This window comes from Myxine glutinosa, chromosome 8 (genome assembly GCF_964187855.1).
Source record: "Myxine glutinosa chromosome 8, kmMyxGlut1.1, whole genome shotgun sequence".
Classification (NCBI taxonomy): domain Eukaryota; kingdom Metazoa; phylum Chordata; class Myxini; order Myxiniformes; family Myxinidae; genus Myxine; species Myxine glutinosa.
This window is the reverse complement of record NC_136268.1, coordinates 14,284,709-14,302,796: the sequence shown is the minus strand read 5'-3', so window position 1 is coordinate 14,302,796 and position 18,088 is coordinate 14,284,709. Positions and strand designations below refer to the sequence as shown.

Here is an 18,088-nt window from a genome sequence, read left to right as displayed (position 1 = left end):
CTTTGCTGATGACTCCACTATCTGCCGCTCCATTCCTCATCCGTCAGATCGGCAGTCTACAGCCCCCCTCACTCTGTGCAGACTTGGACAAAATGACAGACTGCTCAAACAAGTGGAACATGTCTTTCAATCCTGACAAATCTCACACTCTTTCTATGTCTCTCCGAAAAGACCGACTGGAAAACCCTCCCATCTACTTTCTGAATAATCCTCTCCAAGAAGTTCTGTCACTCAAGCTTTTGGGTCTCACTTTCTGCCATGATCTTTCTTGGGAAAACCACATTTCCAAGCTGGCCTCCAAAGCCAGTCGCCGACTGGGCATCCTCCGTCGTGCGAAATCCTTCCTTGGCACACTTGAGCTCCTCACCACATACAAGGCTTTCATCCGCAGCTCAATGGAATACTGTTGCCCTCTCTGGGCTGGTGCTCCTGCCTCACACCTAGCTCGGCTTCACGCTGTTGAAACCAAAGCTTTCAGAATCATTGGAATCTCCTGCGATGAAGCTAACTCTGAGGGCCTTTCACTCAATCACCGCAGGCAGGTTGGTGGTCTTTCTGTCTTCCACCGACTCCTCTCCGGCTATGCTCCCCCAGCTTTCTGTGCTCTTTCCCCCTAATATTCCTACAGGTCTCACAAGATCTGCCAGCATCCCTCTTATGGTTAAACTACCAAAATCTAGGCTCTCTGCTCACCTTCACTCTTTCATTCCCCTTTTCTCCCACCTCTGGAACAAACTCCCCCATTCCCTTCAATCTCACTCCTCCCTCCAGGTCTTTAAAACAGCTGTTCACCACCATCTCTTATCTTCCCCCATCCAAAACCTTGATCTTTTCTGCCCCCGCTAATTCACCCCAGATACACTTTTTTGAAATTCCCACTTTTTTCCTGGAAGTCCCTATATATATATATATATGTATATATATATATAAGGACTTCCAGAAAAGAAGTGGGAATTTCCAAAAAAAAAAAAAGTGTATCTGGGGTGAATTAGCGGGGGCAGAGAAGATCAAGGTTTGGATGGGGGAAGATAAGAGATGGTGGTTAACTGCTGTTTTAAAGAAACACTTCCTGGACTTTCCTTTCCTGGAGGACTTTCCTGGAAGTCCTTGCAGTGTTCATATGTTTTATACCTCTCCCACCTCCCCCCAAGCCCGCTCCCTCCCACATTTCTCTCGATGTCCCTGCTCTCAAATGTTGTGTTTGTGTCCTTCCCCCTCTCTCCCCATCTTGTCTACCGCTCCCCTTATTTTGTGTTTTATGTGTCGGTTTGACTTTTTGTGTGATTAATATTAGCTCTTTCACGAGCCTCGATCTTGTATACAAAAAAAAAAAAAAGACTAGATGGGATAAATCTGTGCATGAGAGAGAGCAGTTTGCTTTGGAAGAATTCCCAGGAAGAGTTGATGTCAGAGGCATTAGAGATGGGAGACCAGTCCAGATGATTTATGGCTGCTTGAAGACCGTGCCAGTCGGCCTGAGTGAAATGCCAGACTCGTCGATGCTGAGGAGGCTCTCTGAGAATGACCAGAGAGATGTCCACTTTAACAAGCACATGATCAGATGAAGCGATTGGAGCAGAAGAAGAGCAGCAGACATTTGCAGGGAAGTTAGTCATAATCAAGTCTAGAAGAGAAGACCCTCCATTGACTGAGGTCCGGGTCGGGAAATTGACAGATTGTGTCAGTCACAGTTGGTCGCAGAAGTCCTTTGCTGAGGTGCCGTGGCAGGTGAGAGAGGTACCCACACCCATCTAGCTGGCATGATGATAGTTGATGTCACCACATATGAGGAAGAGAGAGTTGGGATGAGTAGATAGAAGTTGGTCCATGTTGTCAGACAGCAAAATGTAAATGGAGTCATCACTGTTTGGAGGACGGTACAACACACATATGAACAAAAGGTGGGAGCGGAGAGGAAGCCGTAGCCACAGGTACTCCTGGGGGTGGGGTTGAGAGAGGGCAGTGCAGGAAGAGTGAGGAAGAGAGTTTTTGATAAAGATAGCAACCCCACCTCAAGGACGAGGCTCAGGTCTATCATACTGGAGGAGGGAGTAACCAGGAAGAGATATTAAGGAAGCAGAGGCACTGAGCTGTACCACAAGAGAATTATTTTCTCTCAAATGCATTGGATTATAAAGCATGACCGCATTGTGGTCACAACCTGCGACAAAATCTGGTAACAGGCTGATTGGGAAACACGTATTTAAAGCACTCATAAAAGATGAACAGTGTGATTAAGAAACACACATTTAATGCGCTATTAAAAATTAAATTGACACCTCTTATCCATGTCACCCTTCCCAAGGTTATATCAGAATGAGCTGATTTGGCACACAATCACAGATTGTTTAACCCCAATGTGGGGTCGTTCAAAAAACGCTATTGTTTTTAGTAATCTGCGTAACGCAACACTTGTTTACGTAACCTAATGCTTGATTACGTAACGTAATGCTTGATTACCGTGCGCTCTGATGTACCGTGCCTTCTGACGGCCTTGATTAAACCTTACTATTATTCAACATATGATTAGATTTTTCGGGATTCCTCATCGTGAATAACACTGGACCCAAACAAAGCCAATGGAAATTTAATGCAACAACCTGGGCAGTGTATAATCAGAACAGGCCTAATGTGTTAGGTCCACCAGAAAACCAAGGTGGCAGCCATATCATTTCGTCTCTGTGCTATGGTGGGTGGACTCAAGCGACAGATGTTGGTGTGGTCCGGCAGCTTTTTGACCAATAGGTGCACATTTCAAAAACCGACCCAAACAAGGACCCCCAACAACAATGATGACATCAACACAAAGCTCCTGTCGACCTGCGAAATGTCACAGGTAAAAAGGCCATGAGACTTTGACGATTGTACTGAATGGTATGATTGAGCATATCAACATTACAAAAAGTTGAAGAGAAAATAGACACAAATTTTGGAAATATTTTACTTTGCGTACTCTGAGATTGTATCTCATATTGTTCATGAAATTTTGTGAATTTCCCATTTTTTATTTGGAGGCAGACACGTTTTCCACTTGTGTATCTATAATTGGCTATAAAACATCACATGATTTTCACAACCAATTATGGACCAACGTCGGCAATGTTGCCTGCACACAATTATTTGGATGTTCACCATTGTTACAAGTTTTTTTGCTTCATTGTGCTTTTTTCATCTGATGGTTACATAATGACTTTCTATGAATTGTCAGTTTTTGAATATGAACAGTAGTCATAGTTTCAATAAATAATTAATCGATTAATTGATTGATCGATAAATAAAAATTTATCCTTTGTAGCCACATTACTTTGTCACTATCGTGTCCAAATATCAGCGTCCGAGCTCAAAAGGTGACTGAGATATTGCCCAGATGAGAAAAACAAAAAAAATATTAATAACGAAATTAAATAAACAAGTCATTAAATAATTAAATAATTAATCAGTTGGCTAATAGAATACATAATCCACCACCGTTTCATCCGAATCTGTAACTTTTTTTAAAATTAATCATTTAAGTCATTAATCGATTAATTGATTAATCAATAAATCAAAAATTGCCTTTATAGCCACGTCAATTGGTCACTGCATAGTGCCTCACTGAATTGGGAAACAAATTATTTTAAGGTCAAAATGTCAAAGGTCAGCTCAAGGTCAAAGTTATAAAATCATCAATTTTCATCCAATTGACTTGAAAATTAAACAGCAATTGCATAGTGCCTCACTGAATTGGGAATGCAACTATTTAGCGGTCAAAAGGTCAAAGATCAACACTAGGTCAAACTTCTAAAATCATCAATTTTCATCTGAACAATCATCAATTTTAACCCGATTGACCTGAGCTTTGATTAAGATCATCAACTTTAATTTTAATGAAGTGGACTATTTGATGTATCCATGGCAACTTTTTATTTTGAGGAGGGTGGATTTTGCAAGTACCGTGATCTGCATGACGTCTTATTGTCTTTTTGTTTTTACTCTCAGTGTGAAAGTTCAATTTTGCTTTCCCTTTAATTTGCTTCAAGTGGAATGATTAAAAACTTTCTTTAAGACTTCACTGCTGCAAAAACGAGCTCATCATCATCAATTTAAGTAGACATAGAAAGTAACATCGTGAAATTATATGCAGGACTGGAAATATAAAGATAGAAACTGCAGAATTACATTCACCTCGAGGTTTTGTCCAACTGCAAACATTCAGGTTTGAAATTTTATTGTTTAACATTATGTATTTTTTATCAATCACTGTTAGTTATACTCTGATCTTTGTTTTCATCACCTGTATAGGACGCCATCAAGAATGAGTCATTTTACGAAGTGGAGGGATTGACATTAGAGAATGGGAATGTGGACGAAGGATTTGCAAACTGTGAACACCTGCTAGAAGGTAGGAAGTCGGAAAAACAACTCATAATACAAGAGAAAACTACAACATTTGATAAAACCTGTTTTTTTGGTAGAAAAAGAAAGCAACTGTTATACCTTTATTTTCTAGATATCATATCGATGATTTATAGGTATGTACACAGAAAATATAAATATAAAGTTAAAAAGAAAAACATAAGCATGAAAAATTGTTAGGAGTGGAAAACAATTTTAATATTCAGTTTCTGTACATTCGTCTTGTTACTCTTGGTGTTCTCATCCGAGCACTTGTTTCACAAAGTTGTGATCCGAGGTGTGAATCCCTTGAATGGGCATGTTAAGCCGGCTATTGTGTTTACTCGTATCTGCTGGTGGAGATTGAAGATGCTGATATCTTTCATAAGGAGTAGGCCATAGTGTTCTGGTTAAATCCTGGTACACTGATTAAAATCCAAATTCCTGCCCTGATAAATGGTTGGCTGAGATGGAATCCAATGCAGTTCCAGCACCTACATAAATGATGCAACCACACACAGGTGCTCCAAATGAAAAACAAATCTCATATTCTGTGTTTATTTGTCAATCGCATATTCTGTGTTTATTTGTCAATCTCATATTCTGTATTTATTTGTCAATCTCATATTCTGTGTTTATTTGTCAATCTCATATTCTGTATTTATTTGTCAATCTCATATTCTGTATTTATTTGTCAATCTCATATTCTGTGTTTATTTGTCAATCTCATATTCTGTGTTTATTTGTCAATCTCATATTCTGTGTTTATTTGTCAATCTCATTTTCTGTATTTATTTGTCAATCTCATATTCTGTGTTTATTTGTCAATCTCATATTCTGTTTATTTGTCAATCTCATATTCTGTGTTTATTTGTCAATCTCATATTCTGTTAATTTGTCAATCTCATATTCTGTGTTTATTTGTCAATCTCATATTCTGTGTTTATTTGTCAATCTCATATTCTGTGTTTATTTGTCAATCTCATATTCTGTTTATTTGTCAATCTCATATTCTGTTTATTTGTCAATCTCATATTCTGTGTTTATTTGTCAATCTCATATTCTGTTTATTTGTCAATCTCATATTCTGTGTTTATTTGTCAATCTCATATTCTGTGTTTATTTGTCAATCTCATATTCTGTGTTTATTTGTCAATCGCATATTCTGTGTTTATTTGTCAATCTCATATTCTGTGTTTATTTGTCAATCTCATATTCTGTTTATTTGTCAATCTCATATTCTGTTTATTTGTCAATCTCATATTCTGTGTTTATTTGTCAATCTCATATTCTGTTTATTTGTCAATCTCATATTCTGTGTTTATTTGTCAATCTCATATTCTGTGTTTATTTGTCAATCTCATATTGTGTGTTTATTTGTCAATCGCATATTCTGTGTTTATTTGTCAATCTCATATTCTGTTTATTTGTCAATCTCATATTCTGTATTTATTTGTCAATCTCATATTCTGTGTTTATTTGTCAATCTCATATTCTGTATTTATTTGTCAATCTCATATTCTGTGTTTATTTGTCAATCTCATATTCTGTGTTTATTTGTCAATCTCATATTCTGTGTTTATTTGTCAATCTCATATTCTGTGTTCATTTGTCAATCTCATATTCTGTGTTTATTTGTCAATCTCATATTCTGTGTTTATTTGTCAATCTCATATTCTGTGTTTATTTGTCAATCTCATATTCTGTATTTATTTGTCAATCTCATATTCTGTGTTTATTTGTCAATCTCATATTCTGTGTTTATTTGTCAATCTCATATTCTGTGTTTATTTGTCAATCTCATATTCTGTGTTTATTTGTCAATCTCATATTCTGTGTTTATTTGTCAATCTCATATTCTGTGTTTATTTGTCAATCTCATATTCTGTGTTTATTTGTCAATCTCATATTCTGTATTTATTTGTCAATCTCATATTCTGTGTTTATTTGTCAATCTCATATTCTGTGTTTATTTGTCAATCTCATATTCTGTGTTTATTTGTCAATCTCATATTCTGTGTTTATTTGTCAATCTCATATTCTGTGTTTATTTGTCAATCTCATATTCTGTGTTTATTTGTCAATCTCATATTCTGTGTTTATTTGTCAATCTCATATTCTGTGTTTATTTGTCAATCGCATATTCTGTGTTTATTTGTCAATCTCATATTCTGTGTTTATTTGTCAATCTCATATTCTGTGTTTATTTGTCAATCTCATATTCTGTGTTTATTTGTCAATCGCATATTCTGTGTTTATTTGTCAATCTCATATTCTGTGTTTATTTGTCAATCTCATATTCTGTGTTTATTTGTCAATCTCATATTCTGTGTTTATTTGTCAATCTCATATTCTGTGTTTATTTGTCAATCTCATATTCTGTATTTATTTGTCAATCTCATATTCTGTATTTATTTGTCAATCTCATATTCTGTGTTTATTTGTCAATCTCATATTCTGTGTTTATTTGTCAATCTCATATTCTGTGTTTATTTGTCAATCTCATAATTCTGTATTTATTTGTCAATCTCATATTCTGTTTATTTGTCAATCTCATATTCTGTGTTTATTTGTCAATCTCATATTCTGTTTATTTGTCAATCTCATATTCTGTATTTATTTGTCAATCTCATATTCTGTATTTATTTGTCAATCTCATATTCTGTGTTTATTTGTCAATCTCATATTCTGTGTTTATTTGTCAATCTCATATTCGGTATTTATTTGTCTATCTCATATTCTGTGTTTATTTGTCAATCTCATATTCTGTATTTATTTGTCAATCTCATATTCTGTGTTTATTTGTCAATCGCATATTCTGTGTTTATTTGTCAATCTCATATTCTGTGTTTATTTGTCAATCTCATATTCTGTATTTATTTGTCAATCTCATATTCTGTGTTTATTTGTCAATCTCATATTCTGTGTTTATTTGTCAATCTCATATTCTGTGTTTATTTGTCAATCTCATATTCTGTGTTTATTTGTCAATCTCATATTCTGTGTTTATTTGTCAATCTCATATTCTGTGTTTATTTGTCAATCGCATATTCTGTGTTTATTTGTCAATCTCATATTCTGTTGATTTGTCAATCTCATATTCTGTGTTTATTTGTCAATCTCATATTCTGTGTTTATTTGTCAATCTCATATTCTGTGTTTATTTGTCAATCGCATATTCTGTGTTTATTTGTCAATCGCATATTCTGTGTTTATTTGTCAATCTCATATTCTGTTTATTTGTCAATCTCATATTCTGTATTTATTTGTCAATCTCATATTCTGTGTTTATTTGTCAATCTCATATTCTGTATTTATTTGTCAATCTCATATTCTGTGTTTATTTGTCAATCTCATATTCTGTGTTTATTTGTCAATCTCATATTCTGTGTTTATTTGTCAATCTCATATTCTGTGTTTATTTGTCAATCTCATATTCTGTGTTTATTTGTCAATCTCATATTCTGTGTTTATTTGTCAATCTCATATTCTGTATTTATTTGTCAATCTCATATTCTGTGTTTATTTGTCAATCTCATATTCTGTGTTTATTTGTCAATCTCATATTCTGTGTTTATTTGTCAATCTCATATTCTGTGTTTATTTGTCAATCTCATATTCTGTGTTTATTTGTCAATCTCATATTCTGTGTTTATTTGTCAATCTCGTATTCTGTGTTTATTTGTCAATCTCATATTCTGTGTTTATTTGTCAATCGCATATTCTGTGTTTATTTGTCAATCTCATATTCTGTGTTTATTTGTCAATCTCATATTCTGTGTTTATTTGTCAATCGCATATTCTGTGTTTATTTGTCAATCTCATATTCTGTGTTTATTTGTCAATCTCATATTCTGTGTTTATTTGTCAATCTCATATTCTGCGTTTATTTGTCAATCTCATATTCTGTGTTTATTTGTCAATCTCATATTCTGTATTTATTTGTCAATCTCATATTCTGTATTTATTTGTCAATCTCATATTCTGTGTTTATTTGTCAATCTCATATTTTGTGTTTATTTGTCAATCTCATAATTCTGTATTTATTTGTCAATCTCATATTCTGTTTATTTGTCAATCTCATATTCTGTGTTTATTTGTCAATCTCATATTCTGTTTATTTGTCAATCTCATATTCTGTGTTTATTTGTCAATCTCATATTCTGTGTTTATTTGTCAATCTCATATTCTGTGTTTATTTGTCAATCTCATTTTCTGTGTTTATTTGTCAATCTCATATTCTGTGTTTATTTGTCAATCTCATATTCTGTGTTTATTTGTCAATCGCATATTCTGTGTTTATTTGTCAATCTCATATTCTGTGTTTATTTGTCAATCTCATATTCTGTGTTTATTTGTCAATCTCATATTCTGTGTTTATTTGTCAATCGCATATTCTGTGTTTATTTGTCAATCTCATATTCTGTGTTTATTTGTCAATCTCATATTCTGTGTTTATTTGTCAATCTCATATTCTGTGTTTATTTGTCAATCTCATATTCTGTGTTTATTTGTCAATCTCATATTCTGTGTTTATTTGTCAATCTCATATTCTGTGTTTATTTGTCAATCTCATATTCTGTGTTTATTTGTCAATCTCATATTCTGTGTTTATTTGTCAATCTCATAATTCTGTATTTATTTGTCAATCTCATATTCTGTGTTTATTTGTCAATCTCATATTCTGTGTTTATTTGTCAATCTCATATTCTGTGTTTATTTGTCAATCTCATATTCTGTATTTATTTGTCAATCTCATATTCTGTATTTATTTGTCAATCTCATATTCTGTGTTTATTTGTCAATCTCATATTCTGTGTTTATTTGTCAATCTCATATTCTGTATTTATTTGTCAATCTCATATTCTGTGTTTATTTGTCAATCTCATATTCTGTGTTTATTTGTCAATCTCATATTCTGTGTTTATTTGTCAATCTCATATTCTGTGTTTATTTGTCAATCTCATATTCTGTGTTTATTTGTCAATCTCATATTCTGTGTTTATTTGTCAATCTCATATTCTGTGTTTATTTGTCAATCTCATATTCTGTATTTATTTGTCAATCTCATATTCTGTGTTTATTTGTCAATCTCATATTCTGTGTTTATTTGTCAATCTCATATTCTGTGTTTATTTGTCAATCGCATATTCTGTTTATTTGTCAATCTCATATTCTGTGTTTATTTGTCAATCTCATATTCTGTGTTTATTTGTCAATCTCATATTCTGTATTTATTTGTCAATCTCATATTCTGTGTTTATTTGTCAATCTCATATTCTGTGTTTATTTGTCAATCTCATATTCTGTGTTTATTTGTCAATCGCATATTCTGTTTATTTGTCAATCTCATATTCTGTGTTTATTTGTCAATCTCATATTCTGTTTATTTGTCAATCTCATATTCTGTGTTTATTTGTCAATCTCATATTCTGTGTTTATTTGTCAATCGCATATTCTGTGTTTATTTGTCAATCGCATATTCTGTGTTTATTTGTCAATCTCATATTCTGTGTTTATTTGTCAATCTCATATTCTGTATTTATTTGTCAATCTCATATTCTGTATTTATTTGTCAATCTCATATTCTGTATTTATTTGTCAATCTCATATTCTGTATTTATTTGTCAATCTCATATTCTGTGTTTATTTGTCAATCTCATATTCTGTGTTTATTTGTCAATTTCATATTCTGTGTTTATTTGTCAATCTCATATTCTGTATTTATTTGTCAATCTCATATTCTGTGTTTATTTGTCAATCTCATATTCTGTGTTTATTTGTCAATCTCATATTCTGTGTTTATTTGTCAATCTCATATTCTGTGTTTATTTGTCAATCGCATATTCTGTGTTTATTTGTCAATCTCATATTCTGTGTTTATTTGTCAATCTCATATTCTGTATTTATTTGTCAATCTCATATTCTGTGTGTATTTGTCAATCTCATATTCTGTGTGTATTTGTCAATCTCATATTCTGTGTTTATTTGTCAATCTCATATTCTGTTTATTTGTCAATCTCATATTCTGTGTTTATTTGTCAATCTCGTATTCTGTGTTTATTTGTCAATCTCATATTCTGTGTTTATTTGTCAATCTCATATTCTGTGTTTATTTGTCAATCTCATATTCTGTGTTTATTTGTCAATCTCATATTCTGTGTTTATTTGTCAATCTCATATTCTGTGTTTATTTGTCAATCTCATATTCTGTGTTTATTTGTCAATCTCATATTCTGTGTTTATTTGTCAATCTCATATTCTGTGTGTAATGTCACTATAATCCACGTATATCATTTATTTCTTGCCTTGTCCAGCAAGTAAGATAATTTTATAAAACGTCATGCGTGAATGAATGAACCTTATATGGTAGTGTGTATTTACCACTGTGAGATATTTAATGGCAGACAGTTAAGATTACTGAAAATCCTTTTTTTGTATACAAAGTCGAGGCTCGTATAAGAGAAACAAATAAAACACCAAGACATAAACAGAAAACACATAGAAATCTTTAAGTCAGGAAACAATATCTCTCTACTCTCAAGACTGAACTCTCAAACCTGTCTCCTTCCTCCAAATCAAAATGTCTCCTCCAAATGTCTCCTTCCTCCTGGTGGCGTCTGGTCAAATCTCTTTCTGGTGTTTGTCTTTCAGACAGCTGTTCACCACCATCTCTTATCTTCCCCCATCCAAAACCTTGATCTTTTCTACCCCCGTTAATTCACCCCAAATCCACTTTTTTGAAAGACTGACTTCTTTCCTGGAAGTCCGAGCAGTATCCATGTGTTTTATACCTCTCCCACCCTCCCCCCCCCCCTTTCCCCGGTTCCCATTCCTGCTCCCTCCCACCCCACCCCCCCCAATCCCTCTCCCTCCCACAGATCTCCCAATGTCCCTGGTCTCTGCTGTTGTACTTGTGTGCTTCCCTCTCTCTCCCCATCTTGGCTCCCGCTCCCTTTATTGTATGTTTTGTGTGTCCGTTTTTTTTATGTGATTAATGTTATTTATCTCTTACACGAGCCTCGATCTTGTATACAACAACGACAAAAAAAAACATATGATAAAGGGAGCAGGAGACAAGAGGGAAGGGACAGAGAGGGAAGCACAACAGCAGCAGCAGAGAACAAGCACAACAGCAGCAGCAGAGAACAAGCACAGTGGTAGATCTGTGGAAGAGAGAGGGTTGGGGAGGGTGAGGTAGGGATGGGGGAAGGGAAGGTACACGTACACGGTATAAAACAAATGGACACTGCTAGGAATTTCAGGAAAGAAAAACGGAATTTGAAAAAGGTGGATTTGGGGTGTATTGACAGGGGTAGAAAAGCCTAAGGTTTTGGATGGGGGAAGAGATGGTGGTGAACAGCTGTTTTAAAGACCTGGAGGGAGGAGAGGGGTTGAAGAGAGTGAGGGAGCTTGTTCCAGAGGCAGAGTGAAGGGGGAGGGGGTGGACAGAGTTAAGCAAAGAATTGGAGGAGGTGGAGGAATGAGTTGGACGAGAGAGGAAGCGCAGAAGAGGCAGCTTTGTGGATGAGTTAGGCAACTATGAGGAGGCGCGGTGAGAGGGGACACTTGAATGGGGAGCGGTGATGGGGGAGATTTGAAGGGGGAGTTTTGCAGGGGAGGGGTGAGGAAGGAGATTTGAATGGGGAGGGGGAAGTTTGAAAGGGAGGGGTAGGGGAAATGTCGTGATGAATGGGGGTAGGAAGGAGTAGAGGGAGGGGACATGGAGTGGGACGCTGGTGTGTTGTACAAAATGAGCGATTAATTAAATACAAACATCCATTACGAGTTTGGGTTCTTGAAACGTTCAAGTCGGATGTACGTTTGAAAATGTTACAGTTGGGGTGACACAAAGGCGGGTTTAGGGAATGTCGAAAGGAAGAACAGTATGTGTTGGTATAGTGGGAGGATTTGTTTAAAACAAACTTTTGAAGAGGATAAAGAAGAGTGAATTATAATAGAATAGAGAATTCAACATGGGACAAAAAGGAAATTGAAACATTTTAAATGGCACTGTGAATACCTCAGGGTAAGATGTGGAGGTGTATAAAAGCATTTGGTAGGTTCAGCGTGAGCGGTTGCCTTTTTTAAAATATATTTATCAGTTATTACTATTGTGGGTTAGGTAAAGAAGTAGAAGAGGAAGAAAAAGAGAGAAGAGTAAAGCAAAAGCTAGAAGATATTGTTACAGACGTGGTGGTGGATGTTATTTACCGAGCGGTTTGGTATGACCACGTCTGCACAAGTTACCCGATTATACCCGAACGTTGACTAATCGCGCTACGCTAGGTCAATGAAGGAAAAGACACACGGCTGGGATTAAAATGACACGACACCAGGGATACGGTTCTCAAGACCTCCGGAGGAGGTTATATTCGTTCGGAAGGTTAGATTACAACTACAAGAGGGACAGCAAAGGAAGATAGGCACTTAGACACAATCTTATATTATTCCCGACAGACCACAGAGAAACAGGACAAAAACTGACTCACACGGGGATTGATGGCAAGGAAAGCGGGTATTCGATGGCCAGCACAAGGTGCACCTTGTGCTCAGGGACAGGATAGCGCGGCCCAAAAGATGCAGGAGGTCTCTCAGCGCTCGGAGGTGGCTCTCTTGTCTTCTCAAGCTCGGGGCGCATCTGACCTCACATCCGGTAAGTCGCTGCGTATATCCGGCGGGGAGTGACACGCCCTCGGCTCGTTAGCTCCGCCCCAGATGGAATCGGCTCGTTGCTTCTCATTGGGTGCATGCGGGGGGGTTACCGGCTCCGCCCTTGACGAGGGGCTGACAGGGAGCCCCTTCGTGGTAACCCCGTGGAGCGCATGGTCATGGCGGCTAACCGAGCTGGTGGGAGGACGCACACTCCCCCCGCGCGCCGTGGTTGTAGTTGTTGTTGTAGCTGTAGTTGTTGTTGTTGTTGTAGCTGTAGTTGTTGTTGTTGTTGTTGTTGTTTGGGGAAGAAGATGGAAGGAGGTATGGGAAGGTCCTAAACTCACTACTGGTGCCATATAATCACATTCTGGTGCAACGAAGTCAGAATTAATGGAAAGGAGTCCTTAACTGACATAGACTAAGAATAACTAGCAAGATGTCCGAAAGTTGTCTACGTGAGATGCGGTGGACCTGGGCACGACATTTAATGGGGGATAAAGGGGAAGGTCGGTTCTACAGAGTGTTGTTTACAGACAATGGGACTAGGGAATGGGGGATTGGGGATAGTTGGGGAGTATTGGGGAAATAGGGGAATATTTACAAGCGGATATGGAGGCCAAATTCCATATTCGCAACAATATATATATATAATTTTTTTTTTTTTTGCCCCAAACACTAACAAGGGTTAATGTTGGGGGAATTTGAAGGAGAATAAGAAGGAGAAATAAGGGAACTGTGGAAAAAAAAAGGCTGAAGGTGGTACGGAGAAAAGACAAGTGAAACAACGTATGTGGACTCGGACGAGGAAAAATTAGGGCTGAAAACACGGCACGAATATCCGACGAATTCTTCCAAATTTGCTCAAGTTTTTAAACAAAAATCAAGCTGGAACCATGCAGAAAAAACAACAACAAAAACTCGACAAAACTACCGGGAGTACTTAACTTTGAGGAAACTTGACAGTCAAAAAACGGCCAACCAAGCTCAAGGAACTGGAAACCGGAAGTCAATCCTTGTCAAAAAGAGTCATCTAAATGCATGTTAAGGTTGATTATTGAAAACTCCATTGATAAGCCCTTGTATCATGGCAGATCGTTTGATATGTTATCAGTGCACCTTTTCACTCTAGGTGAGGTACGCCTAGGTGGGCAAGAACATTTCTATTTGGAAACACATGCAGCTATTGCAATTCCAGACCTGGAGAATGGAACCATGGAGATCATATCAACAACACAGAGTGTGAAATTCGAACAGGTAAAATAACGGGTTATCAAACATGATATTAAACGATAAGCTGGTGGTTGGTGATGTGCTGGTGTGTGGCATGTTAGTGTGTGGCTTTACGCAATAGGCACCTTTACGTTGTGCGAACCCAAAAAACATTCGCTTCACCACCAAACCAGTACAGGGAATGTCACACAGCACAACATGTAGTTTTGACATGATACACATGATAAACACAGCATATTGTGCTTTGTTTGTGGAAAGTTGTATGTTTGTGCAAAGTATTATATTGTATTTGTGGAAACATATTGTGTTTGTGAAAAGTTTCATTTCCTGGGTTCTAAGACTGAATTAACTGGAGAACGCAGAGTATAATTTAATGGATGGGTAGAATTGGGAAAAACAGCAATGTCAGGATTCACAAAGATCTGGAAAGACAAAGATGTGACAATACAGACCAAGAGGAGGCTGCGGAATGTTCTGGTATTTCCAGTTGCAATGAAAAGGGAGTCATGGACAGTAAGGAATGGTACTTTGCAGAACACATACGTCCACCAGGCAAAACAGTTTATGATTTGTATCCAATTGAAAGACCGGATCTGCATCTGGACCTTAACCAAAATCGAATTGGCATGTTCATGTCATCTACCCTACTCATCGACCAAGTTTTGTCATAATCCATCCATAACTTTTTGAGATATAGTACTATAAATCGCTTTTGGCCTCATCTCTAAAGGTGAAGAATCACTTTTGAAATTCTAGTATCCAGAACCGGATCCAGATCTTCATGAAAATCTAATCAATTCATCCTCGTCATGCACCCAACCTGTCCACCAAATTTCTTCTGAATATGTCCATAACTTTTTGAGATATTCTGTTCACAGACAGACAAACATACAGACAAACGGGGGTGAAATCATAACCCCAATCCACCTTTGGTGCCACAGGTAATCAATCCCAAGAGGGAACCTTGTTCACGCAAAAACAGCGATATTTCCTATAAAGTTTTAAACCTCACCAGTAAATGAGAAGATTCCTGAGTCGTGACAAGTCGTGTAAAGTGAGAAATAAGCACTTGATTATGGAGTGGCACTGGGTGGCGGTCGTGCAAACGACGATACCAAACTGTAAACACGAGGTCCAGCGGCCAGCGCTAAAATCTGGGGCAGGGGACATTTTCTTCAATTTCTATCGACGGGAACTATTCTTGAAGTTATAACTTGACGACGATGACAACTGTATGTTACCTGACTGTACACTCAGTATCATCCCATTTCAACCTACCTTGCAGATCTACTAGTCTTCAGTAAGAAAGAATAAGTACATAACATCCTGTACATAGACAAAAAATAAAACCTTTTATAAAAAGCTCGCGAAAATAAATTTTAAATAATTTTTATGCGCCTGGTTCACGGACCCCCTGAAGCCCATCCACGGACTTCAAAGGGGTCCGTGGATCACAGGTTAAGAACCCCTGCTCTAGATGGACGAGTATGTCAAAGCGAAAATGGCACACAAGATATGTTCCAGTTTGAAGAGGCAGCTCCGAAGCAATACGAAGGCTTCACCAAGCTGATCCAAGAAACCGGTGTCCTGAAGCAAGCTGTGAGAAATCTGAAGCTAAACCAGGGGAAGCTGTCAAGGAAGGAAACAGCAGCGGAACAGAAAGCCCGGATGTCCAAGGGCCATGCATCCTTGCTGGGTGCCTTGGTGATGTTCTTCACAACATGACATGAGGATCTGCAAGTGGTTTTTTATTCTGAATATGTTGGAGGAAATTCCAGCAGCTCTCACTGTTGCTGGCCACGAGTAAGTCGGATCTCCTGCATGCGCTTGGATGTGATCTTTGATTGCTACTTTAAGGAGAGTGTGAAAGGAGTGATAAGAGACGTGAGAGGAACCGGAATGAGGCAATGCATGACAAAGAAGGTTCGAATTCAAACCAACTTTGCAGTGTTCTTGAGAGACTTAACAATAAGGAAGATTCAAACCATCTACTTACCACAGCTGGTCAAACCATCTACTTATCACAGCTGGATCCAAGATCCAAATCCCAACACACAAAGGCCTCTTCATCACCTCTTCCTCATCGGTCATCCACATTAGATCAAGTGTCCAGATGGAGGTAAACTGTAATTGCGAAGTGGCAGACAGCTGTATTATGGTCCACCTCATGAATGTGGTCTGACAGGGGACGATTTCTGTGAGAATCCGAACAGGGGACACTGACGTGGTGGCAATTATGTGCAGTCAGTACATTCGGATAGACTTTGGATTTGGATCCAGTTCATCACTGGTGAAAACCTTATTTGGATCAACATCGAAGAGCTCTGCGATTCTCTGGACCGATGGTGAAGGCTTTCCCTCTCTTCCATGCATTCACCCGCTATGATGTTACATCTTCCTTTCGAGGAACGGGCAAGGTGTGCCAACACCTTGAATAGAACCCCTGGTTCACCGAAGTGTTGCGGCAGGTGGAACACTTCATGGAGGTTGAGGCGGATTGTAATCTCTTTGGAGAAATCCAGAAGTTTGTCGTCAAGGTGTACGACTCAAGAGAAGAAGATGCACACGACATCAACATCTTCAGGAAGAATGCAGTCTGCCAAGGAAGTAGGGATATGTCTCAAATTCCTCCCACAAAAGACGCCCTTCTCCCATACACAAGACACTCCATATTTCAGGCCAGAATTTTGATGTCCTCTGTTGAACAATTGCTCCCAGAAGTGTCGCCAGCCAAGTTTGGGTGGAAGAAGACAGAAGTGGGTAAGGGATGGGCACCGCAGTGGATCATGAAGCCCTCTCTCTCTAAAGTGGCAAAGGCGTTTATCCAATGCGCTCGTAAGATGGGGAGTGACACAGCAAGGTGTCGCTGCAAGAAGGAAGAAGTGCGGTGCTCGAACCTCAGCCTATGCCCTCAATGAGGCTTGCACATGAATTCCGATTTTTCTTTCGTTGTCTGAGAATATGTTGCAATATTGAAACCCATACAAAAATTAATGAAAGTTTGGCAAATGATGAGTTTTGCTCATTTCTAAATAACTGATTTATTATCTTGTTTGGTCTTGAGAAGAGCTTTCATATGACACATCATTCTATGTAAGAATCGATCCTTAAACATGGAAGTTGATGCACCCGTCTCAGAGGGCACTGGGGGACAAAGGGAGAGCCAGGGGCATAAGGGGGCAAATTTGTTTCGTGTGTTTTGAGCCAATTTGTTTTTTAAATCCTCAAGAATACATTTCTGAAGAAAAATCACTTTTGGCACAACCTGTAATTGTCCCATCGTCCTGATCCTCCAGTAAAAGAGAAACTCAGCTGTGCAAACTCTTGGCGTCACTGCTGTCGACACAATGGTTGACTGTTGTCAACTTCAATACACTCAGTATGCTATATTGTGTTTTTTGTTAAGTGGCCAACCTTCCTGTTTGCTTAATTTTCAGTATATTATGGTGTCGATTGATGAATTCCATTCAATAACACCCGATTATTATATTATGCCCAAGCTGTGACTGGATGTTGGAATGGTAATTGAGTCTGGATCTTGGAAGTACCAAGTTCTGCCAGAACATTCTCACCTCTTAAATTTTCTCTGCCTTTCTTCCCCCACATTCCCTAACAGCAATCAGTAGCAAGAGTTCTTGGAATCCCTTGCAACCATGTGAAATGTACAGTGAAACGACTTGGTGGAGCATTTGGTGGGAAGGAGACAAGGAACGTCATGCTGACCACAGCCACTGCTGTCGCTGCTAAAAAGTGTGCATGGTTTGGGGAATTCTGTATAAATTATAAGGAAATATATTATAGAGAATGGAGAAATCAACCGGTGTTGAAA

At 37.6% G+C, this 18,088-nt stretch overlaps 1 protein-coding gene across 1 annotated transcript in view; it reads left to right on the top strand.

Moving 5' to 3' along the window:
• LOC137432196 (xanthine dehydrogenase/oxidase) overlaps nt 1-18,088 on the top strand; it is a 296,924-nt gene that overhangs the window by 180,919 nt on the left and 97,917 nt on the right. Inside the window, exons 18-20 of the mRNA XM_078782822.1 lie at nt 4,282-4,381; nt 14,159-14,283; nt 17,876-18,009. Coding sequence (XP_078638948.1) covers nt 4,282-4,381; nt 14,159-14,283; nt 17,876-18,009 — 359 coding nt within the window. The remainder of the gene's footprint in view (nt 1-4,281; nt 4,382-14,158; nt 14,284-17,875; nt 18,010-18,088) is intronic.